Source organism: Dermacentor variabilis, chromosome 7 (genome assembly GCF_050947875.1).
Source record: "Dermacentor variabilis isolate Ectoservices chromosome 7, ASM5094787v1, whole genome shotgun sequence".
NCBI lineage: Eukaryota > Metazoa > Arthropoda > Arachnida > Ixodida > Ixodidae > Dermacentor > Dermacentor variabilis.
Window position 1 is genome coordinate 88,498,825 of NC_134574.1, and position 26,966 is coordinate 88,525,790.

Below are 26,966 nucleotides of genomic sequence, written 5' to 3' on the forward strand. Positions count from 1 at the left end.
GGATCAATGGCGAATATCTCGGCAACCTTTGATTTGCATATGACATTGCCTTGTTCAGCAATACCGGGGACGAGTTACAACAAATGATTGAGGACCTTAAGAGAGAGAGTATAAGAGTGAAATTGGAAGATTAATATGCAGAAGATAAAGTTAATCATCAATAGCCGGGCAAGGGAACAAGAGTTCAGGATGACCAGTCAGCCTCTAGAGTCTGTGGAGGAGTACGTTTACCTAGGCCAATTACTCACAGTGGACCCTGATCATGAGAAGGAAACTTACAGAAGAATAAAAAGGGGTTGGAGCGCATTCGGCAGACATTGTCGGATCCTGACTGGAAGCTTACCATTATCATTAAGAAGAAAGGTGTACAATCCACGTATTCTACCGGTGGGGACATATGAGGCAGAAACTTGCAGACTGACAATCGAAAAAAGTTAAGGACCGCGCAAAGATGGGTGGGACGGAGAATGTTAGGCATAACGTTAAGAGACAGGAAGACAGCGGTGTGGATCAGAGAGCAAACAGTAATAACCGATATTCTAATTGCCATTGTGGGAAAAAACGGTGCTGGGCTGGTCATATAATGCGTAGGTTTGATAACTGGTGGACCATTAGGGTTACAGAATGGGTGCCAAGAGAAGGGAAGCGCAGTCGAGGGCGGCAGGAGACTAGGTGGGGTGATGAAAGTAAGAAATTCGCAGACGCTAGCTGGAATCGGTTGGCACAGGGCAAGGGTAATTGGAGATCGGAGGGAGAGGCCTTCGTCCTGCAGTGGGCATAAAATATGATGATGATGATAATGATGATGATGATTTAATTTGTTTACAGTAACCTCCCTCAGAAATGTGACATCAATCGGAGCGTTTTTTGGCGTGTCTTTACTCTTTGCGCCGTCGGCCATTCTTGGTCCCATCGCTTGATCACGCTAAATTTTCTGCCTCATGGGACATATAATGCTTTCGCATTAAAAGTTGCTAAAATTCTCGCTAAACCTTTCAAGTGGATGTTAAATAATGTAGGCGTTTTTGAGCACTATAGTATAAGCTAACGTGAAATAAATCATTTAGCTAGATGTTTCGTGTTCTTTTTGTGTAATGTCCACGCACGTGACAGATAAACAGTGAATTTAGCAGCACGCTGCAAAGGTATGTTACTTTACTAATATAGTTACATAACGAATGATGTCAGCTTAAATTTAGCGTTTACCTTGGGATTGTAAGGTTACAAATACACCACAATTAAAAAAGAACACAAATAATCTAGTTTTCCTAGCAGGAAACGGCACTTAGTCTACATTATCCCTAAATTTTCAGGTACTCGATGTTTGTAATAAGGTAGCGAAATTCTGCGGGGCGCCCTTGGCTATATGTTGTTAACACGGCGATGACAATTATTCGATCTTTATACAGGTCCAACACTACGCTTCCTACCTTGATATACCTGAAAGCTCATTGTATATACTGATTGATGCGAATGCTGAGAGAAACAGAAGCCATTTGTTCAGATTTATTTATTTATTTATTTATTTATTTGTTTGTTTATTTATTTATTTATTTATTTATTTATTTATTTCATACCTGCATCGCCCATGAGGGCATTATAGCAGGGGGGAGAATGAGGTCAGTCGCTTCGGTATCTGCGCCTTCCTGATCAGTTGGCCTGTCTTATTCATCTTCTGTGTTCTAGATCTGAACATAAAGGTTATTTAAATTGCTTTATTTAATTAGTTTACTGTTACGCTTGTGAACACCCACAAACGATCGAATTTATTTAGTGCTGCGCGCTGTAGACTTACGATTATGGTTCCCCAAGTTGCTCAATCAGTCACCCTTACAGTTAGCTTTTGAATGATAAACTGCGCTCTAGAAGGCCATTTTTTAAAGCAACTTTCCTAACTTTGAAGCCGCTAAAAAGGTCACCTGTCACTAAATAGAAAGCTTTAAGCTAAACAGACAAAGAGAATCAATAAATTTAGCGACAATTTCGCTAAAATGGCAACACTGATTACAGACCGTTAGATCATAAAAAGCAAACTTGATCTTGCGTTCTCGAAGCTGTTTGGCTTAGAGGACCCCAACAAACCCGAGATTATTCAAGCGGTACGTGGACGTTGAAACTTGTTTAGGACCGCCCGGCGACAGCTTCCTCTGCAATGCAGGCGTGCAAGGCGCGTCCCTGCTGCAGCGCGTGGCGATGAGGCCCGAAAGACAGTCCTAGATGTCCAAGCAGGGGATATGCAATTTAAAAAAGAAAACTTGGCTCAGCTGTTGTTTTGCTGAATTTGCCAGTGGGTACACGACAGAGCTCGCTTTCAAATTTGTGTGTGTGTGTGGGGGGGGGGGGGCGCTAACGCTACACTTTACGTACCCTCGCCCCTTCTGAGGCTTGCGGTCCCTCCCCCCTAGTAGAGGCGCCTATGATCATAACTTAAGCATGGAAAGTTTATAATGCACGAATAATTGTCATTTGTGTATTTGGCCACATCCATATCTGTACCCTGGTACCCATACATCCTCCGTAGCGCGCACGCGACGTTTTGCGAACCTCACAGCTGCAGCGTCACCGATACAGCCTACAAGATAATTTTATTTTATTTGATGTTATGGTATATATATTTTTTTAATTCTGAAAATCCCAAAATTAAAAACAGACCTCAGTTACATGTTTGCATCTCTATAACTAAGAAATGAAAAGAAAGAAAAAGAGAAAAAAAAGCGGCACCCATTGAGACATCTAAAGATCGGAGAAAATTGATCTATTGTGCCGCGCTCAAATGCACAACTGATTTCTGAGCTGGACTATTGCAAAACTTTCGCAAGCATTGTAAATATGCCACGTAAGCCGTATAGACTCTTCTACCAAATCTGTCCGCTCTAGATGTTCTAATATATGCAGTTTGCAGACTTGCAGATTTGTAAGCTTCGTGCTTCTATTCTTTCGAAGCTTACAATATTTTCTGGCAATTTTAGTAAAAAAAGTAGATCTTAAATCGGGATTCTGGGTCGTACCATTGCTAAAATTTAATTTTTTTTCTAAAATGCAAGAAATGTCATTCATAACAGTCCAGTGGTTGTCTCAGAGAGTGTCGTTGCGTTTTACATGCATCTGAATAAGGAAATCGCAGTTGCCCAGAAGATGAAACTTCCCGCTATGACATATTGACGATGATTGGAAATGAAACTTCTAATCTGTCTAGCAAGTGAAGGGTTGTTTAATATAGGGTCAACTTTATGAAGACGCTTAGAGTGACTCACTGTGTCGAAAGATTTGGGAAGTCTATGAATAATGCCTCAACCTGAAGACCTAAGTCAAGAGCTATAAAGATGTGAAAGGAGTGAATACACTTGGCAGAGTGATGAGTCTGAATGCACGCCATAAACTATGCTGAGCGTAAGAGAGAATATTGTCAGATTCAAGAAAATTCTTGATATATCTGTAGGTTATGTGCTCTAGTAACTTGAATGAGTGAGGCGTTAATGATACAGGCATGCGACTTAGTAAATACTTCCTTTTCGCTGGAATTGTGTAAGGGAATGACGTTTTTCTTTCCTATTTCCGCAATATAGGCACGATGGATGTTGACAGGGATTTTCACAAAGTAACGGTCAGATACTGACTTGTTTAAAGAAAATAACGATGGAGAAACAAAACATGTCATTCCTACTAATTTTATGCACACAGAATAAGCAGATACTACGTATACATTTATACGCACATTAATGAATGAAGAGAGCGCAATAAATGTAAAAAAGTAAAAAAAAATACTTGTGTGGTGGATCGACAAAATAAGGTGCTGTGACCGGCTGCCATACAAGCCACACAGAGAACGCCTGTTTTAGTGTTTGGACGCGTCAAATACGCCGAGACATTTGAATTTCCCGCTTTTTGCATGCGTCTGCCATGATGACAAAACTGATAATAGTAACTCTTCTTCATTCTTTTTATTATTCAACGAAACAGCGTTGTTTTGTTTTCTCGTGGGTTTAACTATTTTTTTAGTGGGTTTTATTTACTGTGCACATTTTTTCCATTTAGTTCCGTTTTCAGCGTGCCGACCTCGAGGCGCCGCCGAGCGTCGACGATGCGCAGTCGCTGGCAGCTGTTACAAAAGATAGGTGGCGGCACTTGTCACGACGGACGCAGACATTTGTGTTGGATAATGGATGATGCCTGACCACCAGAAACTGTAAGTAATCGCCTCGTGCGTTTTCCATCCATTTCAAAACGCTCGAAATTCGCCGCTAAAGTCTCGCGGAAACGCCCGAGCAGCCGGCAGAACGCGCGACATCGCGGCATCGCGCGCCACCGGCGCCGTAGCAACGGCTTTTGCACGCGAACAACGGACCAGCCGACTCCGCTCCGAGAGAACACGGCCGTTTCGATAATAAAACTGCTCGTCGTCGGGTCGCGATATTTACAATTTCTCTTTTCGGCATTCAGGTGGTTTCGCACGATGCGTGTCCGTAACGCCAAGTTACCTCGCGGCGGGTGTCTACTGGCTCCTCACCGAAGTGATGGGAGCTAGAGTTCCCGTCGTGCGGCGGCAACAAACAAAAACATTCTCTCGCCCGTAGCACATCGTTTGCCACGGTCGTTTCGGCGCGCCGCTATCTCTCGCGTATGATATTTCGAAGCTCACGGCTTTTTTATCAGTATCCGGCAGGTTTTCTCTTTCGGTTAAACCGCGTTCTCGCTGCAGATTTAGCCCGTCGGAGTTTTGAATTCGAATACAGGAAATACGCTTGGTGCGGTATCACCGCGACAGTTTGTGCTGTTCGACACGCTGCGCGTTGAACAGGTTTGTTGTAATAGTCTGGCGGCTCGTACTGCGAGCACGCACAGTGGGCGACAGGTTTTGGCTTGTGCTGCGGCGGCGGCCGTCGCGGAAAAAAAAAAAAAAATCAGTCAAGGCTGTTCTCTGACCGCCTCTCGTGCCGTGTGGGAAACGCTGCAGAGGCGTGTTTAAGCGCACGGCAGCAGGGCGAGCTTGAAAGAAAAAACAAGAAAAAATACATGTCATTCCCAAGTGCTGAGACTGCTAGCAGCGGAATCGCGTCTGTGGTGTTTTGGCCCGCGCTTGTGGTTCCCACGAACGGCGTGCCAAAGTTCCCCGTCCTAGCAGTTGGTGTTTTGGAATCGAACGGCGTCGAATCGTTTCGATGAGCCGCTTCGCCGTGTGTTGCGCGCGCGTCGAACTCGGGGTTTCGGGGCGTCTGTTTTGGTCATCGAACTTGGCTGCTCGCCGAAACGTCGGCCTTGCCTGTCCGTGACGGGAAAAAGTAACGACCTCGCAGGGGCGGTGCATCACGACGACGAAAGACGCGTCCTTTGTTTGCCCGGGTGCTCCGATGCTTTCTTTTTTTTTTTCACGTGGGACGCGAACTGACGTGTTGCTGCTTCTAGAACTTGTTTCATCTGGCACTTCTTGTTTTGTGTCTCATTTCCGAGGGCGTCATGCTTTTCGCTGTAGTTCTCATGACTAAGTTCCCGGCGGTCGTTACCACCTTTGCTGTCGTCGAACGCAAGTGAATTTCTTCGGCTTTTCGCGGCCGAAAAGTGTCTCGTGGGAGTTTTGTTCGGTAGTTTGTTGACTTGTTTGCTGCACTTTCAAAGAAGCACGCCATCAGTGACCCTACCAAGTGCTGTTTTTTTTTAATGTTTAACTGCCCGTGCGTGGAGGAGTGTCAACTAGAAGTGTGCGCGAACTTTGAGAAACCACTCGCCTCGTTAAGCAAAACAACCTGGTCTTCGGAACATTTCTTTCAGAGCACTGAATGCCAACGCAAACACGGTGGAAGGATGTGTGCATACCTTTTCTCGGAATGCGCTTTGAAAGCCTTTTTGAGACCGGCATGTTTTCTGAAACCGAGCTACTTGAAATGATTCGTTCTCGTCGGGACACGCCTGCAAACCGGCTCACATACGGTTTCATGCTTCGAAAAAACAAAACAAAAAAACGCCCGAGGTGAAGCTTTAGGTTGTTTGTCGTGTGAACGAAGAAAGGCGTTTTCTGGTTAAATAAGTATTTTGCAGAAAGAAATTCCGTGGAGACGGATCCCTATTTATCTTTGCATTTATACATGTCTATACACACAAAACTAAAACTGGCAAATCTTTATGCATCTGAGTAACCCCCTAAATTATGCATGCCATGGGTTTGAGTAAGGAAACAGTGCCTTGGATCCAAGGGCTTTTGGCTTCAAATGTATATATCTCTCCAGACGTAGCTGGTAATTTTAATTAGAGCAGCTGTTGAATTTTGACTCCATGTATTGCAGCTGTTGGTAAGGTAATAGTAACTTGCAACACTATTGTGACTTGTATGCAGAGCTCTACAGTATTGAATGCTTGGTTGAATGGCAAAGTCTTCATTGTGTGGGAAGGCTAACTGATCGGTTCATGCGGCTTTATATAGTGCTGGGTTTTGTAGCGCTGATGATGACTAACATTAGTGCATATTGTAAGCTCTCTGGCAATAAAATGTGTTGCCTGCGTGCCCCAGAACATATTGCTGCGAGCATGTACTGGTTATCTCCAAAGACAACTGTTGTCTTCATGTAGACTGCTATTTGCCTTTGGCTCCCGCATTGTAATCAAATTCACTATGAGTGGCTGTACTCAAATAGCACTGCTAAATTCTCTGGAAATCTTATTTGTCCAGAAAGGGACCAGCACAATCTTGATGCTGCCATGACTCGCATGGATTTGGTTTAGGGGGATCTGAATGTGCTTTGCAAATAGCATTGCAAGTAGATGCTGCCCATGCGCCTAAACTTTTTGTCTACAGGCTTATTATGATACTTTGGGAGTTACTCATTGGTGTCATAGCAGCTACGGCTTCAGCACGGTAGATTGCTTTACTATTGTGAACATATCTTAATAGCTGCTGGTGTGTGTGTGTGTGTGTGTGTGTGTGTGTGTGTGTGTGTGTGTGTGTGTGTGTGTGTGTGTGTGTGTGTGAAAACTTATTGAAATGAGGTCTGGAGGATGGACTTTTTAACCAAAGGCTGGCCACTCCCAATTTTGCACCAGGCCAAGCCCTTCAGCCACATTATGGGCCTTCTGGACGGCCCTTAGTTGGGCTTGAAACAATGGGCTTTGAATCCTTTTCTCCCATTGTGTCCGTTCCTCAACGAGGTTGGGGAGAGTCGCGGCACACCCTGCCAGCGTATGTCTGATTCCAATGATGCCATTGCAATAGTTGCAGTCCCTCTTAATCTCCCTCTCTGGATATATTTTATTAATGGGGTATGGCATGGAATGTGTACCTGTTTGCAATACGTGTAGTGAGAATGCCTGAGCCCCGTTCAATTTTGAATGTGGCAACGGGAGTTGCCTGTGTCCTAAATAGTAATGTTGGGTAATGTCATTGTAAATTATTAAGGTATCTCTATATTCCCTGGCTTGATGGTGAATGGCTCAGTTGTGACTGGAAGCCAAGTCATGAGCAACCTCATTGAGGTTTACCCGAGTCTCGTTCACTTTCCCCATATGCGCAGGAAACCATCAGATTTCAGTTCTCATAATCCCAATATTTTCAGAAAGGTTAGCTGCAACTCCAGCTACATAGCCTTTATTAAAACACTTTATAGCGGATTTGAATCGCTGTAAATGCAGGCCCACTTATTACTCCTGATGGCTAGAGCAATCGCCGCTTGTTCTGCCACCATGGGGTCCTTGGTAAAAATAGAGATAGCGTCTTGCACGTTCCCTTGAGAATTTGATACAATGGCCATATATGCTTCTTTACCTTTCTCCCAGGCAGCATCAACTATAGCTGCCAGTTGGTTCTGCTGCTCTATTTCCTGCAAGAGTGCTTTAGCTCTTGCCTTTCTCCTTTCGACATTATATTCTGCATGCATGTTTCAGGGGAGAGGGTTGGTTCTGATCTTGTTCCTAACGTCAGTCCTTAATTCTACTTCTGCCTCTATTGGGTTCCTTGATCTATTCAATTCTACACCTGTTGTCTGTAATATGTTCCTGCCAGCTCGTGTTTTTGTCAATCTTTTGTGTTGCACTAGTTGTTGCACTAGCATTGTTTTGTGCACCGCTAGACTGGCGAGTTTGTCAGTTGCAGCGTTACTCGACATCCCTAGGGCTACCTTAACAAGCTTCCTGAGCATCACATTAAGTTTAAGTTCTGCCTGCTTCCATTTGAATTTGCTGGTGGCATAGAGTAGCATTGCATGATCATGCGGTTTGCTGGAGGTGTCTGTGATGAGTGTAGGAAAGGTTTGATGCTTAAGAGGAAGCTTTAGCTCAAGTGCTCCTATCTAAATACATGTAAAAGGAGAATTCGTTTTTCTCGGCAACCACTGCACCAAATTTGACGAGGTTTGTTGCATTTAAAAGACAAACGTAAAATCTAGTGACTGTTGGTTTCGAATTTTTGAGTTAGATTGTCAATTTTTTATTAAAAATTGGCAAAAATCGAAAATTTTCGAAAAACGAAACTATCAAGTTTACAACTCTGTAACTTAACAACAGAAAATGATAATACAATTCTGTGAATTGCATCTAATAGTACATCTAAAGCGGACAAAATTGATATGTTACACATGAATATAAAAAAAATTTAATAATAGAGAAATACAACTTTTGCAAAACCGTTGTAACCAACGTAACAAATTCACGTAAGATGTAAAATGACATATTGAATTTGTCCGCTTTGAATGATCTAATGGATGCCATTTGCAGAACCGCGATATCGGTTCTTGATGCAGAGCTATGAATTTATAAACTTCGTGCTTCTATTTTTTTCAAACGGTCAAATACTTGAAAATCGTTTTAAGAAAATTCAAGCCCTAAATCGAAATTCCGCTTCCAACAGTCACTAGAATTTAACTTTCTCTTTCAAATGCGACAAATTTCATCAAAATCGGTCCAGGGGTTATCTCATAAAAACGTTTTTGCGTTTTACATGTATTTGAATAGGCCGCACCGGAGTTGGGCCCGAGCTAAAGCTTCCTCTTAAGAAGCACTGTCAACCGAGCAATGCTATTCGAGTAAAATAGCGGCTACTGTAATGGTATGTGTAAAGGCATTATATTGTCACCAATACAACTGAGGTTTCTATGCCATAGGCATGCTGCATGCTTCTTTGGTGCCAGCTATTGCTAGAAATTTTTTTGAGTGTGGCTAGAGAGTTGTTCAACCTTATTAAACATTGATGTTTAAGAATTGCATGAAATGGACTAGAAACGTGGGAGGACTGCCTACCATTCTTGTCTATTTTGTGCAGTTCTTACAAGGGAGCATTTGTTTTCTTCGATTTTAGCAAGTTTGCCACGAGGCACAAAAAAGTAAAGAATTGAGAAAGCATAGAATAAAAGCATGCAGCCATGTATGATGCAGGTACTCAATGCCGTTGCGAAAACGTCGTCAATTAAGCAACAAGTATTAGTTTTTATCTCGTCAGGCTTGACTTTGGGCACCCACGGTACTTGTCAGTAATTGCACTAATGACAGCCTCGTTCTTTAGTTTGTGTAAGCGGTAACTTACATCAGATATCTTTTTAGCATTCCCTAAGCTGCTTTCAGAATGCTTTCACACTTGTTTACAGAATGCTGTACAAGTGTATGCTAGCTTTCTCTTTTCTATCTGCAGGAAAGCCATGGTTACTTCACTTGAATAATGCATGGCGTTTGTCTTGAATGATGGAATTGTGAGCACTAAAATCTGCGCAAATCTTGCGTGTCCCTATGACACTCTCCTGCAGCAGGCGCATTGTGGCATCCTTCAGAGGCAGCTGTTGGCTTTGTGTAAGCAGATGGCCTTCACCCTCTGCATTGCCTTGTTATTGAAAATGCACGAATATAGTAACTCATACCGAGTGACATCGTATTTTGAAGTTGGTTTAGTTGAGTCGTAGAGAGAGGCTGAAAATTTGAACAGTTCCAAAAAAGCATGTTGTTGGTGCCAATGTTGTGAACAAGCAACGTGTGCGAGTGTGCTCCGTTCGTTCTACGTGAACATTCTCCGTACCTTCCAACTTTTACTACTTGATCTTAAAATTTCTGGTTTTTACAGCTTGTTTGCGATTGCTGTATAGATGCCAATAATTTTGCTATTTTTTTGTTTGCATCAAGTTTAGACTAAAACAAATTTAAAAATTGCAAATGCTGTCGTCAGCCAGTTTTCAGATAGATTTTTCTGACCTGCTCGATTATCTAATCTATCCACAGTACAGCCACTTGCTTTGTAGAACCATTGTGCAATGGCAGCTGAAATTTCGGCCATGAATATTTCCATTTGTCTGAGGTGCTGATCATTCTATAGTCGGATACAACTTTAGAAAAAAGGGGGCATTTACTCCTCCGACAAATACGCACACGAACATCCACCAATGGGCGCGCACTCTGGACTGACGTCATGAGCCGGACGGCCGATAACCCCGCAGACGAGGATGGCCGCCCGCACTTCGAACTGGGCCAACTCGCATCAGCTGTGTGCTTCTGCGATAAATACTTTTTCAATAGCAACCGATTCATTTTAATCTTGGAAAACCAGTAGTAGATACGCCATGTACATGCAAACAAGCGCAAACGTCAAGCAGAGCTGCTCTTTCTACTTTTGTCACTTGCACTGAAGCTAAAGAGCAGATGACAGGCAGCGTTGTAGCAGGCACGGGGTTATTTTTCTGTCGCTATCCAGCATGTACTGTAGCACATGAGAACTCTACTAAACCAGCCATCAAATACAAAAGTCTTTATACCGAGAACTGCGTGTTTCAGGAGCACGATTTTTCGAGCGGGACTATTTTAGTCGCGGAGGCAATCAGATGTCGCGCTTTGGTCATCTTGGCGGGGCCTCCCTTTTTTTCTAAAGTTGTATCTGACTATAGCTTCACTGTGGAGCAGTGGGTGTGTTTACAACGTTCCTAGAGAACAGACTGCAAATAAATTTATAAATTCTAAATAATACAAAATTCTTCAGTATTTTTCACCAAATGTCAATGCTTGCTATATTGAAGCTTCAGTTTTTGAATTCTGAGCTTGGCAAGTCTGATTTTTGCAGTACAAATCAACAATATGCAGTATTGAAAAGAGTTTCTCTGCAGTTGTAGCAGAAAGGACAACTTATCAAGAGGAAGCTTTAGCTTGAGCCCAACTCCGGTGCGGCCTATTCAAATACATGTAAAACGCAAAAACGTTTTTCTGAAATAACCCCTGAATCGATTTTAATGAAATTTGTTTCGTTTGAGAGAGAAAGCTAAATTCTAATGACTGTTGGAAGCGGAATTTAAATTTAGGGCTTGAATTTTATTAGAGATATTGAAGTATTGGACAGTTTGAAAAAAATTGAAGCACGAAGTTTACAAATTCATAGCTCTGCATCAAGAACAGATATCGCGGTTCTGTAAACGGCATCCATTAGATAATTCAAAGCGGACAAATTCGATATATCATTTTACATATTAAGTGAATTTGTTGCGTTGTTTACAAGGGTTCTGCAAAAGCTGTATTTCCATATTGCTAAATTTTTTTATGTTCATATGTAACATATCAAATTTTGTCCACTTTAGATGTACTAATAGATGCAATTCACAGAATTGTGTTATCATTTTTCGTTGTACAGTTAGAGTTGTAAACTTGATTGTTTCATTTTTTGAAAATGTTTCCGATTTTTGTCAATATTTAATAAAAAGTTGACTACCTAACTTCTAAATTCGAAGCTAACAGTCACTAGATTTTAAGTTTTTCTTTTAAGTGCAACAAACCTCATCAAATTTGGTGCAGTGGTTGCTGAGAAAAACGAATTCTCCTTTTACATGTATTTATGTAGGAGCACCCGAGCTAAAGCTTCCTCTTAAAGATGAATTTTTTTGAGCCAGTGTATTGACTGATGCCAACCTATGCTGCGACCTGTCACGCATCGCAATCATGTTTATGTAACAGATGCCAAGCCTTACGCATTTGAAACTTTTTTATCTACATAGCTGTTGGCCATTGCACCAGCTCTCGTCAATGTAGTAATAGTAACTTGCACTCATAGCACTACCATGTCTTGCGGCCCTTCTGATAACAGGGCACGTGAACAGGTGTTGCGAGGTTTTTTGGTGTGCAAGAAAGATTGCCAGTCTAGCTTCTAAGCGTTGCAAGTGACCTGCACTCTCGACGTGCTATTTTTTCCTCGACATTTCCATGTTAGCGTGTATTGCAAGATTTCTGGGGAATAGGCTTATTGCTTGAGGTCTATTACGGCATGCATAATGTCCTTCTTCACAAACACTTTGCACATGTATGTTATTATTACCTAGACAGCACTTCGCGCTTGCTAAATTTGTGGTGATTTTGAGGGTTTGTGAACAGTGAATCTACATTGAATAGCCCTGCTGCATTCCTAAGCTTGAGTCAAATGCCTAGCACATCTTAGGTCTTTATTCTCTGTCGTGCTCCAGTTGTTCACACAGAACTTGCACAAAAAAAATATTTTAGCAGCAACAATAAGACAAAATAAGCAGACAATAACTGGATCAAAGGGATACTGCATGTGCGTTCTTTGCATTAAAGGTGCGGTCATCTGGGCACGTCTTGAAATAGCATGGAATTATTTTACACATATACTTCCATGTACACTGTGTATTGTTTTTAGTCTTGTTGTTTTAATTAATCATGATGTGTAGAGCAATTTTATAGCTGTATAAACAAAGATAAATATTAAAGAAATGAATTTCCTACGTTCAAGTGAAGGTTCCCTTCATTCTTATATCTTTACTGCAAATTGCCTGAGACAGAAAAGGGTCCTTTCACTGCAGGAAATTACACATTTGATAGAAAGTGATTCCAACAAATGCAGGTGAGGGTTTTGCTCGGCTGAGTTTGCCAAAGAATGTCGTTCTTAGATCCTCTTGGTCCTGGTAGCACAACACGCATCCTTCAGCTACTCCGCATAATTCTTTGTCCTCAATACACAAAACATCAGCACACAGGTGACTCTGTGTGGCAGCGAGTGTTCGAAAGCCATTAGAGCATCAGTGTACGTGCTTGTTCATGCCTTCAACACACTCGTACATCCACCATTTGCGCATTTCACACCTTCGTGGCCCAGCGTACTTGCGTTGTGCGGATGAAAAGATGAAAGTGGACGTGTCTGCATGTGATATTGCCTGCCCTTAAACGTGGGTTGGAAATTTTCAGTGCACCAGACGTTCTGTCCAGTTTTGCACAGTGCTTCAAAACCTCACAATGCTCTATGCATCGCAATTTGCACGTGCGTACAGCTGTACACGCAAAGTCTCGTGTTGCACAGTTGGAACATACGTTCAGTGCAGAGTGTTGGCCTCAATGGGGACTTCATTGTTCAGCGCAGTCGCGTGAAGTTGCACAGGGCAATCGAGACAGCCAGCACTTAGTATCGGGGCCTTGTTTCTTGTGTCTAAGCATGTCTTTTCGACGGAACAATGGGACATGTATGCAAAACAGAGCCTATCACAGCTATAGTGTGCATTTGTAGCTGGTGGGTACTTAGTAGCAATGGAATCATCGCAAGTAGCTTCCATACAGTCACATGATGATGAATGGGTAAGCAGTACTGTCACGTGAGCACAAAACGGTCGATCCACTCGGTGCGTAAGCAGGGCTGGAACTGCGTAGATCCCTCTTGCCTCGTGGCATCCCCTCTGAGGCGTCCGCGTTTGAAGAGCGGTTGCAGAGAAATGTCTTCAGCCAGGCGGAGTTCGTGTGCAGGTGGCCAAGTGAGAGCGCGGCATTTGGTGTTTGCGCGCAGATTGTGGAACAGTGTTCACCAAGAAGAGGCATCCAGGTGCGTTTGCATGCGTGCGTCCTGCAACTATGCGCCACGCTCGAAGCCCGCACGGTCGTGTCGCTACCCGAGCTAGTGTGCGACTTGTAACGTCGTCCCTTGATTTGTGTCTTTCCGCAAGACGGTAAGAGACCACCCGATCGACTGCATTGGGCTTCGTGCAACGCAGCATGAATGCGTTGGGTAATGTGCCTTCCCGTTGCGTAGCAAATGTCCGAACGAAGAGCGGTTATCGCGCACGTTGCGGTTAAATATAAGAGGCGCGTTCTCTTGTACTTTGTCGACCACGTACTGCGCTTGCGTGCGTGGCGGTGGTGGTGGGGAAAGGACTTGTGTGCGCTGTGGGTTGCGGGCAGTCGCGGTGCAGGAATTTGGGATTCGTGTTTATTGCGTTGTCCTCCGGCGCGGGATCTGGAGATGGTTCGAAAGCGAACGTGCTGGAGCGCCTCCCCGCTTGTTCTTGACGCCGTGCGCAACACGACGCTAGCGCGTTGCCAACGGCGCCGGCCAGCTGGGCGTACGTTCTTGCCTGTGAGCGGCACAGCTGTGAGCCATCTTCTGCGCTATTGTGCGCTTGCACGTGTGTGCCCGTATTTTTTTCGAGTGTCTCTCGCAAGGAAAAAGAGGGGGAGAGGCGAGGGTAAGGGAAATGTCGGGCAAATGATGAAATTCTCGGCTTGCGACTATCCCGTTTTTTTGTGCCGTGTTCGCGTATTCACTAGCACGGTTCAAAGTAACTGAGGTGTTCGGCGAGCTTACAAGTTCACGCTAAAGGGCAGCACTGCTGAACCACTTCGTCTATTCTTTAAAAATTTCGTTATTCGGAGGTCTGCCATAAGGGAGAAGACCTGGAAATTTCTGCGAATTTGTCGGTTTGAATTTGCACCCAAACTATCGCTTTCAGTCAGAAATCGGTGCCAATGGTGTATGGGCCAGGGGTTGTGGTGCGCCAGAAAGAAACGAAACTTTGAGCCTACGCTCTCTGCAAGTGGTGTCTTTCGCCAATTTTTGCGTGTGAGCCTTGGCCGGATCGTTTGAACATGGAGAGGCACACGATTCAGTCCGATGCGATAGTGTATTCCAACGGACTTGCATGCGTACTTGGTATCAGCTATCAATTACCAATTTCTTTCGTGTGTGCCGTTAGTGTCGTAGTCCGCCAGGGAACTTGAAGAATGCCAGCTCGTAAACATTTTCAGTGAAAAAGGTGCGCACACTTTTTTCTCATATTTCGCGTCGGAAACAGTCTCCCCCCCCCCCCCCCCCACGTTAGTCCGACGTCACGGACTGCGAAGTATGTTCTCCTATTAGGGCCGTTTAGGGAGCAGGAAAAGTCATCAAAATTTGCGAGATTATATGGTTTCTTAGATTGTAATCTTGCCATTGCTCACAAGTACAAGGAATTTTATCCCTCTCACACAAAAAACCTGATGTCATTTACATTCGTTCAAAATGAGTTTCAACTGAATGTTAACAGAACTCAATCAAATGCGATTTGTGACCGAACGCGCACTGTCTACGTCAGGTACGTTCGCATCTAAAGAGATCTTCAATGACTCGTCTTTTCGACGGCGTCATTTCGTTCTATCAATTGCTATTTCGTGAGAAACCCAAACTGTAGCCCATTTCTATGCCGCAGTGGCGGTCAGCACCAGTCTTACAGTGAAAGAAATTCAACGAGAAGGGGTCGGCGGTCGATTCGATTGCAGCGCACCAAGCCGCTTGCATTACAACCTGAACCACACTTCCGGTTTCGGTTTGGGCGCGCGCGTTTTGAACGCTAGCTGGAACGCGTTATGCCGGCTGCACTGATTGACACGGCATTTGTGTTCGCTTCTACTGCTCAACCGCGCCGGGCCATGGTGAGGGATCGTTTTTTTTGTTTTGCTTATTATTTTCATTTCTTTTTTCTTATGCGCCTTCGAGCGATCTTTACAAGCCTCTATCGAATCTCTCCTCTGTGCAACGTGCAATTTTTATAAACTCAAGAGACCTTGTGAAATCAGGAAATGTTTATTTCGATCTGCATAAATGCTCGTTCCGGGTTTTTGGTGCGCTCATCCAATGGTGTTGCACCAAGTAAGCAGCAGTAATTCCCGTACGGAGCTTCGCCGGACGGCATCAGCTGAAAAAAAGTATATTACGAGCAAGTGTCATTTCCGTATTTACACCTTATAGGAAAACTGCGTGTAGAGGCGAAACGTTCGGAAGTCGTGAATGGGCGACATTACGAACAAAGGCAATTTGCTTTTACAGAAATCGCGTAGAAAAAACCCGAAATGTGAGGAAAACGCCTGATTTCCGATCATTCCCCCATTCCCGGACCTTATTTCTTGCCCTTGAAGAGCACAAATACACGGGCGACTGCCCGTACAAGACACAATTTGGCTTCAGCCGACGCGATGGTACGTCACGTACACCGAGGTGGCCACAGCGCAAGCTCCCAGCCAGACCGTGCTGGTGGACGCTCGCACAACTCCTCTTATTCTCACTGAAGACAAGTGCTTGGGTGCAAAGCCCGTTTTCAGTCGTTCAGAAGACTGAGTTTTCGAGTTACCAGTTCCTGGTTTCTCAGCTGCTCGGTGTTTTGCACGTTCTGCCGGCGCAAGAAACACACCCGTTAACACTCTTGGAAATCGCTCGTTGTGTTTGGGAGGGTGATAAAAAAGATTCATTGCACGCGGAAACTAACTGCGTCACCACGACCGAGCTACTTTTCGCTAACTGCGTCACAGCGCCGAGCGCGGCCACCTTTCCTTAAATGTACCCCAAGAAGTACCGAAATTAGTTGCGGTAATGTTGGGGATCGGAGAAAGCGCCACATTTTTGTCCAAGTAAAATTCAATACACGCGAAAACTAACTGCGTCACAACGCCTGGGGTCGTGCCGTGCCGTAAGCGTAAATTAATTGAAATGCGGCGCAGACTGTTAAACAAAATTTTCTCACCTTGACAATCCAATAGCACACAAGAATACGCTTGGAGCCCACGAAACCAGGCCGTTCGTCCTACCTTCCCCCACCAAAAACAGAAGACGAAAGAGAAACGACAAAAAATAAATAAAAAATTGGAGGACGCTTAAGCTTCGCCTTCAAGAGTGGAACGCGACAGCGTTCCTGTCGACCCGCCAAGGGGTGTAAGACAATGGGCTACAGGGCAGCCATCACTTACGAGGCGCCCCGCATCGGACGCGGTGAGCGTCGAGCCATATGGTCGAGCAACGCAGCGTTCGGCGCAGCAACGAAACGTGCGCCTGAGCAAGCGGAACGAACCAAAGAACTCGGTATCTCGGAGGGAGAAATGATGCACGCCAGCCAAACGTCGTGATCGGCACGGGCCGAAAGATAGACAGATAGTCATCTAAAGAAAGGAAGGTCGCATGATTCTGCAGAGGGAGCAAGGCGAAGCGTTGTCAGGGGAGAGAGTGTCCATGCCGCGACCCGCCTCGCACCGGTCCTTGTACAGCTCCAATGCGCGCGTGGCGCGCCATCTGTCAGGCAGCGCCGTACATGGAGAGGAGGGGGTCTTCTATGTTTGCCGCAAGATGGCTCAGCGTGTGCGGAAAGCCCAGAAGAAATGCAGCGGAAACGCACTTCGCTACTCGTGTAATTGCGACTTCTGTAAGTTACATGTTCATAATTACCGATATACACCGCAGTATAACTTTGCACGGCTCGTTTCGAAGGCAACACCGCATTCACTAGAGGCGCGTTTGTACCGCTTGGAAGCATCGAACTCGTGGCTGAGTGGTAGCGTCTCCGTCTCACACTCCGGAGACCCTGGTTCGATTCCCACCCAGCCCATCTTGGAAGTTGCTTTTTATTTATGAAGTGCCTGCCGTGATTTATCGCTCACGGCCAACGCCGGACGCCGACACCGACGCCGACACCGACGCCGACGACACCGGCTTTTCTGCGACACGAGCTCCTTAACGCTATCGCGTTAAAAAGACGGATGGATCACCGCGAACAGGCAAACGCTCACATGCGCGGCCGGCCTCGCTCGCTTCGGCGAGGTGTCTGGCTCACGGCGCATGCGCCTAGCGCGTCATTGGCTTGTTGCTAGGTGACGCAAGAAAAGCAAATCGCAATGTAAGAGTTCATTTGTAGGCAAAACTTTTTAAGATTTTAGCTGGAAATAATAAAAAAAGGTCTGTTAACTTCATTCACGTGATGAGGATGAGGATTTATCGGCATCCCGTTTGAAACGGGGCGGTGACAAATATTCACTTGACCTTCTTCATTAAATCAGGTATTCTATACCCGTTTTTCATCCTGGCATTTTTGTATACATCTCTTTGGCCTTTCTTTTCCCCTCAACTACTTTATCTGCCTTGTACTGCTACCTGATCCGGTCCCCTGCTCTTTTTCCACCAATACTCGAAACGTCTCTTGCTTATCTCGACTGGGGGCGTGTTGATGCTTCCGTCCACATTAAATCCGAGCGTGCCTGGAAACTGTACACACGTAACGTACTGGTCTCGCTGGGTGAATCCCTTCGCATTGCATTAGGATGTGCTCAGTGGTTCCCTGTTTATTTTTTTTTTTGCTGCAGCACACACGTGCCTCATCTAATTGCGAATATTTGCTCCGGTATGTTTTTGGCCTTGAGCAGCCAGCTCGAACCTCAAATAGCAGTGCACTTCCCTTCATGTTATTGTACAAATTTTTCTTTTCAATTTCTTTCTCGTTGTTGTAAAGCTCTACGGTCGTTTCAACTTTTTTGTATCCAATTCGCTGTCTCTGTTTTTCTGATGGCTCCTGGCTTTCTATTTGCGCTTTCAATTACATTGTACTTGGTTGGTTAAAACACGTTGGCGGGCTAGTTGGTTAGAACCCATGGTAAAGCTTAGAAGCGCGACTGAACGAGGACGTGGAAAGAAACAGATACACAGACACAGCGCTTGTGTCTGTGTATCTGTTTCTTTCTACGCTCTACCATGGTACTTGGTTGCCAGCTTTCTTAATCTCTTCCTGCGTTCTGTGTCCGAGCTTTTTAGGTACCGATATACTAGATACAGAACATTATTTTTTTCGATACTCGCATCAGCTAACGGATAGCATTAATGATAGCGTGACTTATTTCTTGTTGCCGGTTATCGCCGAGTGTCCACTCTTGTTGATTTCGCTTTTATTTCTCCCCCCCCCCTTTTTCCCCCTTCATTTTCTCGGACTTACTGAGTCCCACCGCACGGCAGGGCGGTCCCTTACAATTATAATTACACTTCATCTTTAATTCCTTTCGTACCTAGCAGTCAACGCTACAATGGCTGGGGAGACTTCTACCACTGGTCGCAATAATATATATATATATATATATATATATATATATATCTATATCTTTAGTGCGTCACATAGGCAGCAATAATATTTAGGTAACCTTCGTGTAATGAGATGCAACATTGTCAATAAATGTCCATCGTGACGCAAAATATGACGCATATAATTCGTGCGATGTGAACGTCGATGTGTGCGTCGCAGATGTGAACACAATTACCATCGACTGAGCGGAGTGACACGTTTCTGCGACCAGGGACCGCAGAGTGCCTGCACCGCCTGCGCTCGCAGACGGTGGTGCACCACCCCTGGAGGCACGGAGGTGCACAAAGTGCGCGGGAGTGGACGTAGCTCTACGTGAAGCAATCTTAGTACGTGTGAAATAGTTATGCCGTAGAAAGCGCCGCAGATCAAAAGAAAAAGACTGCACCGGGAAGCGCGCGGAGTTGATGACTTATACGATAGCCCTTGCTTCCGCAACGTTGTCTCCCATGCGTGAGTGAAGTGGAATACAGCAGTGTACCCCTTGGTGCCCCTGCAACCTAGCGGCTAGGCGAACGCGTCATAATAGAGTGGCTGGCGTTCGTCGTCGTCTGGTACGAAACGCACAACGACCTTATTTCGGCGTTCTTCTTCTGCCTCGCCGGCAGCCTGCAACTTTCACAGCTGCCGCGCCTAGGACGGCAGCGCGTCTCGCGTCGTTTGCGACGTAGGCAGCAGAGTATGGCCAGGGCCCGCGGGGCGCAAGCGTTGATAATCTGCGGACTGACAATGCGGCTCCGGTTACATTTTTTTTTTAGCTCGCGTCACCGCGTGGCGTTGAACTTCCGTTACTTGGTGATGCCCTGAAGTTGAACCGAGGAGGGGACCCTCGACACAGTGGCTGGGTCGCAGGAAAGTAAATACATAAATACGGGAAGGTTCTGACCAAGTAGAAGATTTATGACCAGATGCAATAGTGCAGGTCGAAACTTATTTCGACGTTTCTGAAGCCATGTACCGGCTTTTTGTTCACGGTGCTGTTAGACACAACGTCGTCGCCAGTTTGAGTGAGCAGCACGGGATGTAAAGATTGGGAATTAAACCTGACTGCAAGAATTTTCGTCGAGCTTTTGACCGTGGCTAGGTAGCACTTCCGCCTTGCGTGTACGTTTTTCTTGTTCTTTTTCGACTTAACAGAATTAAAGGACGATCTTCTTGTGGCAGATAACACAAATGAAATCCTCGAATCTGATAGCTGGAACGGACGGACGAGAAATGTAAGTGCAGAATTGGTTAACAAAATTTCGCCAATTACCTTTTAAACTAGTTCGCGACAGAGCTTGTTATTTAAAAGTTGAAGCCAGAGTGTTATCGAGGCACGTCGGCTTGGGATAAATCTTGAAGTTAACAAAATGAGATTTTATACACTTCAGGAGCAAAATAACAGGGGAACCAATATTGCCTTTCGATGCAAACTTCGGGAACGCATATCTCGAAACTTGTGTCGTCTTCGTAATTTCGTTTCCAAATGAACGTGCCCCCCCTAAAATCACCGGCCATGCAGTTCGTAAAACTGTGATTACGTGCCGTCCGTCGAGGGGTATTTTTGCACGCGGCGCCACCCGCCGTATATATATATAGTAGAGAGTTTTAGCAGTGCCGTATTACGGTAAGTGCGATATACGGTACGGTATTACCGTTCCGTACCAACCTACCGCGATGACCGAAAACGTTTTAGCTGCGTGTGCCGCTCGATGCGCATGGTAATGTGATAATGATGATAGTGGCTAACATTGGAGCCTTGCAGAATACAATAACTATGTGCTGAGCGCGAAATATTCATTTTGGCAAATACTAGAAAGGTTTAGCTTGTTTACACACACATTATTCATTGCGGAAGTGCCGGGTTATGGCAAACGTAGTCGCCAGTCAGAAGGCCGGTAGCGACCTCTTGTGACACTTTGACCTGCAACACGAGAAACATATTTTTGTAACATAGGTGTTTTTGCCTAAGCAACATATAAAAATAGGGGTGTTGTCAGCTGCACCGCTGCCGGCAGTTTACACCAGTAGACAAGTAAAATACACTTAGTTACTGCTGTAAGAACTAGGCGTCCCCTCTAAGTAAACTCTGGGTCACTAGATGGCGCCACCAACCGGAAGAGTTTTTTTTATGCCACTTTTTATTTTCAGTTTTTCTTTTACATGATTTTCGGTTTTCTTAATATTCTGTTTCTTCTCATTCGGCCAGAGTAGGCCGAAGTTTCCTCCCGGTTAGAAGGGCTGTCTTGCTGCTACTTCGTCGTGTCGCAGCAGGTAAATTAGTGTTAAGCCTTGGTCATATCGTGAAAAACGCACACGAGACTTGAACATGCGCGGCGTGGACTCAGTGGCCGACATCAGCTTCTCACTGTTTTGGCTTCGTGCAGCTCGGCTCGCGACACACGGTGCCAGCCGAGCCTTACCGACTGCTTACCGTCTAGTATGACGTACGGAAAGTCATTCCGTACGGTAAAGTTCGCGCATGCGCAGTCCTCGACCGGTACGGTATTACGCACTTGCCGTACCGTATAGCGTACTTTCCGTAGCACCGCTAAAGGACTCTAGTGTTTACGCTGCTCGACAAACACGGAGCAGTAGGTCGCTCTGTGTAAGCGTTCTGCGCGCTTTGTTTGAACGCAGCGTTGCTTGGTTTCGATCGGCGGCGTTATTGTTCGCGCTAGCACCGGAAACGTGGCGGTCGAGCAAATGCCGTTTAAGTATGGCTAGGCTAACCTTTCAGTTGAACGCGGGGAACAGCTGCAGTTTCATTAAGGTCGAGCTTTCCCTCCGCGAGTGCCTTGTGCGGCAGTGAGCGACGGCGGCGGCGTCGTTACGTGAGGTTGGAGGTCTCGCGGCCTCCGTGCGCTTGTTTTGTACACTTGCAGTCAACAACAACAAAAAAAAAAGGCTTTCGTTTAGCCCTGGTTGAACGTAGTCGAGTAGCGATAGCTACCCCGGATGCGCTTAGGCTTCGCTTGTAGTTAGACGTGCTGTTATCGAGGAACCGAGTTGCTGGAGGATCGAGGGCCGTGTCGTGACGTCACAGTGCGGTCGCGGCTCAAAGTGCCGCGACGGCGAAGAGGCGGGAACCTGACGTAATGTAGCTAACGCAAAAAAAAAAAAAAGAAAGCCCTACATCTCCACTTTTGATCTCGAATGCAGAGCCTGGCGGGTTAATAAGTGTCCATGCAGTGGATTGCCCATTACTGCCGCCGCCGATTGGCTAACCATGCGAAAAGGAAACTGGCTTTACCAGCCCAGCCTATCGGCACTTGAGCGGCAGCCGAAATGTACGTGTCCACTAGGTGGGCGTTTACAGAATACCCTCTCCGGGGTGGTCGACGAGTCTAACTTAGACGCCGTTTCATCTACGTTTACGAAAACTCATTCTTTCGGCAAATCCAGCCTTATATTTGCCGTTTCATATTCTGCCAAACTAGGTTGAATTTAGTTCCCTACGGCCCGTGCAGGTCTTCCACTGGGCACCGGTGCAAAGATCGAGAAAGGGCTACACGGGCTATCAGGTCTGACCTCCCTGAGAGAGACAAATAAGAATACAAATTATTCTGCGGTTTTCCGTGCCAAACTGTCCGAGTGAAGCATGGAACTCCGGATTAATTTTTACCACCTAGTGTTCCTTAACGGAAATCCAGTGCGCGGCACACGAACGTTTTTTTCTTTTTCTTATTCCTTTTGCCATTTCGCTGCCATAGAAATGCGGCCACCGCGGCGGGAATCGAAACTACGACCTCGAGCTTGGGAGCGCGATACCGATGGGAGAGACAGATGTAGTGGACAACTATGTCGACGTACTACTCTCTTCATCGCCCGCGATTTGAAGTTCACGGCAGGACGAGGGAGTCGTCACCGGTGTTTTGTGTCGGCAGGCCTATGCTTGCAAATTTCCTAATCTCGTCGCAAAACTTAATTCTGCCGTCCTCGACTGCGTTTCTGGTCTGTCGCCGTCGTTTCTGACCACCGTTCATCTGGAGCTCCCGCGTATTACTTTTAACTATATTGAAGTCTACTTAATCGCAACTGGAACTTCACGCGGGCCTGAATATAAAGAACTGATGCACGCTACTTTGAAACGAGGTAGTGCATATAGTTTGCCTGCGTAGAAGCATTTACGTGCGTGCTACTTGGCTAGGTGGAGAAGGCTGCAGGAATGTAAAAAGGATTATTTATTTATTTATTTATTTATTTATTTATTTATTGAGCCTTTCAAGGGCCCCGGAGGGGTATTAGATGAGGGTGGCACAAGGAACATTATGGAATGACGTAGTCACAGAAGTACCAAAAACAAAACATGAAAAAAAATTGAGCCGCTTAAGTATCTTTACGTAATTTTAATGCGAAAGCATTAGGACTTGTCTAAGTTATCACATTAAATTAAAACTCCGCCTTAATCCACTTTAGTCCACCTTAACCCTACCTTAATGCAGGTTAATCCACTTTAATTCACCTCAGATTTTGAGTGGGCCACTGCGTCTGCCCGACGCCGTGGTAGTTCACCGTAAGATTTGCGCCATGCGAGCCTTAGCAGGTCCAGCGCCGGGAACGTGACGTCATCACTTGGTGACGTGAGTTTCCTTGGCATCCGGTGTTAACGCCGGACGCTCGCCGGATTTTCCGCTTCATGGAGAATATAAGGCTTTCTCCTTTATGTATAAAAAAACAAAACAAAAAAGGAACGACTTTTTGTAATGATTTCCCTGTGGACAACTAATAGTGTTCATTTCGAATCAGCCAGCCAGAGTTATACGACAGCCTGTTGAACAAGGTAATGTTACGATTTCATCGCAATTGTATTCCTCTGCGAGCGCCTTCAATTACAACAGGGCGCTTAGTCTACGTTATCGCCGGGACCGGCCTATCGTGAACGGTGGATGATAAGGAAGCAGTAGAACCGGGCTAAATGAATCCTTGCGTTATATACAGCAGCCAAGGCGAGCAAATCAGCGGCGAGGTAGTAACGCTGCTTTCATAGACACCGCCCCACGGAACCCGATATGCGTCTCGGAGCAAGTAAGCCTCGGTAGAGGGCGTTCCCATATCTCGATTGTAAAGGACATCGGTACGACGAATTTTTGTTGTTGCTTAAAAAAAAATTCGTGAGCATTTTTTTTTTTTTTTTTGCTTTGGTATATTACGCACGTCGGCGTGTGGCTCATTGGGTTTACGTGACGGAATTAATTCACCACGGCGTCGAGTCGTACGCTCCGTAGAGGCGTCGAGTGTGGAGCGCTGGGTCAGCGAATCGGGGCCAAGGAGACCCGAAAAAAAGAAATAAACGCTAGACTGGTGCGTGGGAGGGAGTCGTGGCGGACCGAGCCTTTTGTTTGACGTCACGCGCCGTGCATCCGGCGTGGGAGTCAAACGCGGGACCCTAGTGCGAGCGCGGTGCTTGAGTGGACATCGGTACGTGTTATTCCCTACAGGTGCTGTGTGCGCAGTTGTTGCACGCCGGATGGTGTAGCAATGGCGAAGGCACTGACGGAAAAGTTGTTTTAAACGTGGCGTACATCGGGAAACACTTCCGATTAAATCTGTGCCGATCGCTTTGGAGTGAAATGTGCAAGGTGCTCTAGTGAAGCCAGTTGTAAGTTCGGCTGGGAACTTGCCCTGTGTGTTCAGTAGGCCATCTTGCAAAGGGTTGATTTCTTCCGTTTTTTTTTTTTCTCGGGTAGCTGAATAGATGTTTTCAGCTTATGCTAGGACGTGGAATAGTAGATGATGTCGTAGCTGCCGTTCCTGTATAGAGCTCTTGCATGGAGTACGCATTCTGTAAACTTTACAAAACTCGCCGAAGAACATAAAATTCTTGATCCGTTCTGCAACTCTGCACTTCGTTCATTTTCTGGTTTCGGAAAGATGCGAGAATTGCGTTGAAGCTAAATTTTCAATCAACAGAATCAATTGGCGCCTGAAGGAGGTGTACGTTGTACCCTTTACGGGATACCGCGGACGTAGATGCGAGCATCATGAAGTTACATCAGAAGCGGGATATCTGGTGGCGCGATCGTGTGACGCTGTCGTTCAACGAGCGTACGAAGCCAATCGGGAGCCCCATAAGGGAAATATTTACCGTTTTCCATTGAATAATCGCCATTATGGGATAATTCGTGTCAAGTTTATTTCTTTTTAATAAAGGGCAGGTGAAAGTATAGAACTGCATAGATGCTAGTGGGAGCCTAACCCAGAGCGATTTCCTCCGAGATCGTCGATCTCGGAGGCCATGCCAAAACCGTCCTACGACGCGAACGGCATACTTGGCCATCGCGGTGGGTCGTTTCCATCCACTCGAAAGGGCTCGTGGCTTACTTACACCACCACGTGCAGTCGGCAGGCGACTGCTTCTTCCGCCGTTTTTTAACATGGCAACGTGCCTATGGCTCAGCTTTTAGCGATTACACGTCACGCTTACGCATAACTACGCGTCACAGGCATTCTGAACAGTTATTCTGATCAGTTCCGCGCTGATGGTAGATTGTTGGCGCTAACGGATGTCTTCGAGCGATATTAAGAGTTCTGGTTTGTCTGCAAACTACTTACCGATTATATATTACCGGGTTACCGGAGCCGTGTGCGAGAGCGTAGCATTACTGCATATGACTTCGTTTAGAGAGCCACATACAGTAACATTAGATGCTGCTGATCCTCATGTGGCAACCGCCCTTTGAATCGGGCGGTTGCAAAGTCTGTAGCCGAGTTACAGAATAGGTAACAGGACTGGTACTGACATCTCGCGACGATTTCTCAACATACAACGCGTTTGAAAAAGAAATAATTGTGTCGCGTCAGTGTTTTCGCCGAAGAAGAAACCATGCCAACTACCAATGGTTTATACCAGCAGTTAAGTAACGCGTGGTAGGTTACTGCGGTATTCGCCGTGTGTGTGTGTGTGTGTGTGTGTGTGTGTGTGTGTGTGTGTGTGTGTGTGTGTGTGTGTGTGTGTGTGTGTGTGTGTGTGTGTGTGTGTGGTGTGTTCTGGTTAAACTCCGCGTCTTAGGATGTCGCTGCCATAAGTCTCGGTATTCCACAAACAGACAGTGATATGTTTCCGCACAAGCCAAGGCCCCCTGTGGCGGCCATTGGACTCGTGCTCGTCGTTGCACGTGCCACCCGCGGGCAGTTCGCAAAGCCGGCTTGGGTGCTTAGCGGGCTCTGTGGTATAGTGAGTGCGCGGACAGCGTGACGCCATCTGCATTGTCGCCCAGCTTGCTCTGCAGTCGGTCATCGTTGTCCGAGTCCCGTTACGGGCGTGGTTTCCGACGCAGCTGCGAGCGGGCACAAAAGAGCTGCAGTCGCGTGGAACGTGTTTCGGCCGTGTGCCTCGGGATCTCCGCGCGCACGCTATGACTCGACGGGGGAGTGCGGGATGGGAACACGCTGAAAAGCTCCTGTGGTATAGAGATGCGGCAACCGTGGTCTCGGGCATGAGCACTCCATTTTTTTTTTTTTGCAGTCCTGATTGGAACATCAGTGCATTTTTTGCTACAGATGTTGATGATGAATGTCTCGAAACTGGCGCTAAGCTGTAGGATTTCTGCTGAGTGAGTACTGTTTTATTGCCGCGGGGCTTCAATTCTGCAGTTGGGACATTCGTTATAAACTGATTAACTCTTCTCGGTATTTCGAACTAGTCGCTTGAGCCGACCCGAGTTCAGTCCGCCTCTCCATGTGACACCGACTGAATGCTTCATACTACGATCAGGGGCGCGCTCAGTGGGCTATAGCCACCTTTACTTCTCGGACATAGGCTCGAACTGATTCTCAACATTTCGTTTTAGAAAAATTTACTCTATTAAGAAAAGAAAAAGAACGCGTCCTATTTAGGAGAACCTTCGACATAAAAATATATAGAAATACTGTAACCTTCGGTGGTGGGAATGTTGCTAC

General features: G+C 45.8%; 1 protein-coding gene across 4 annotated transcripts in view; it reads left to right on the top strand.

Annotated features, from left to right (window-relative positions):
- The first annotated feature begins 4,035 nt into the window (after nt 1-4,035).
- Nucleotides 4,036-26,966, top strand: part of Pli (E3 ubiquitin-protein ligase pellino) — a 123,347-nt gene continuing 100,416 nt past the window's right edge. The window contains exons 1-2 of one of the 4 annotated variants that reach the window (XM_075698781.1): nt 4,170-4,186; nt 26,533-26,620. In XM_075698781.1, the coding sequence (XP_075554896.1) occupies nt 26,568-26,620 (53 nt within the window). In that variant the 5' untranslated portion in view covers nt 4,170-4,186; nt 26,533-26,567. The other 3 variants (XM_075698783.1, XM_075698779.1, XM_075698780.1) reach the window with 3 other exon arrangements.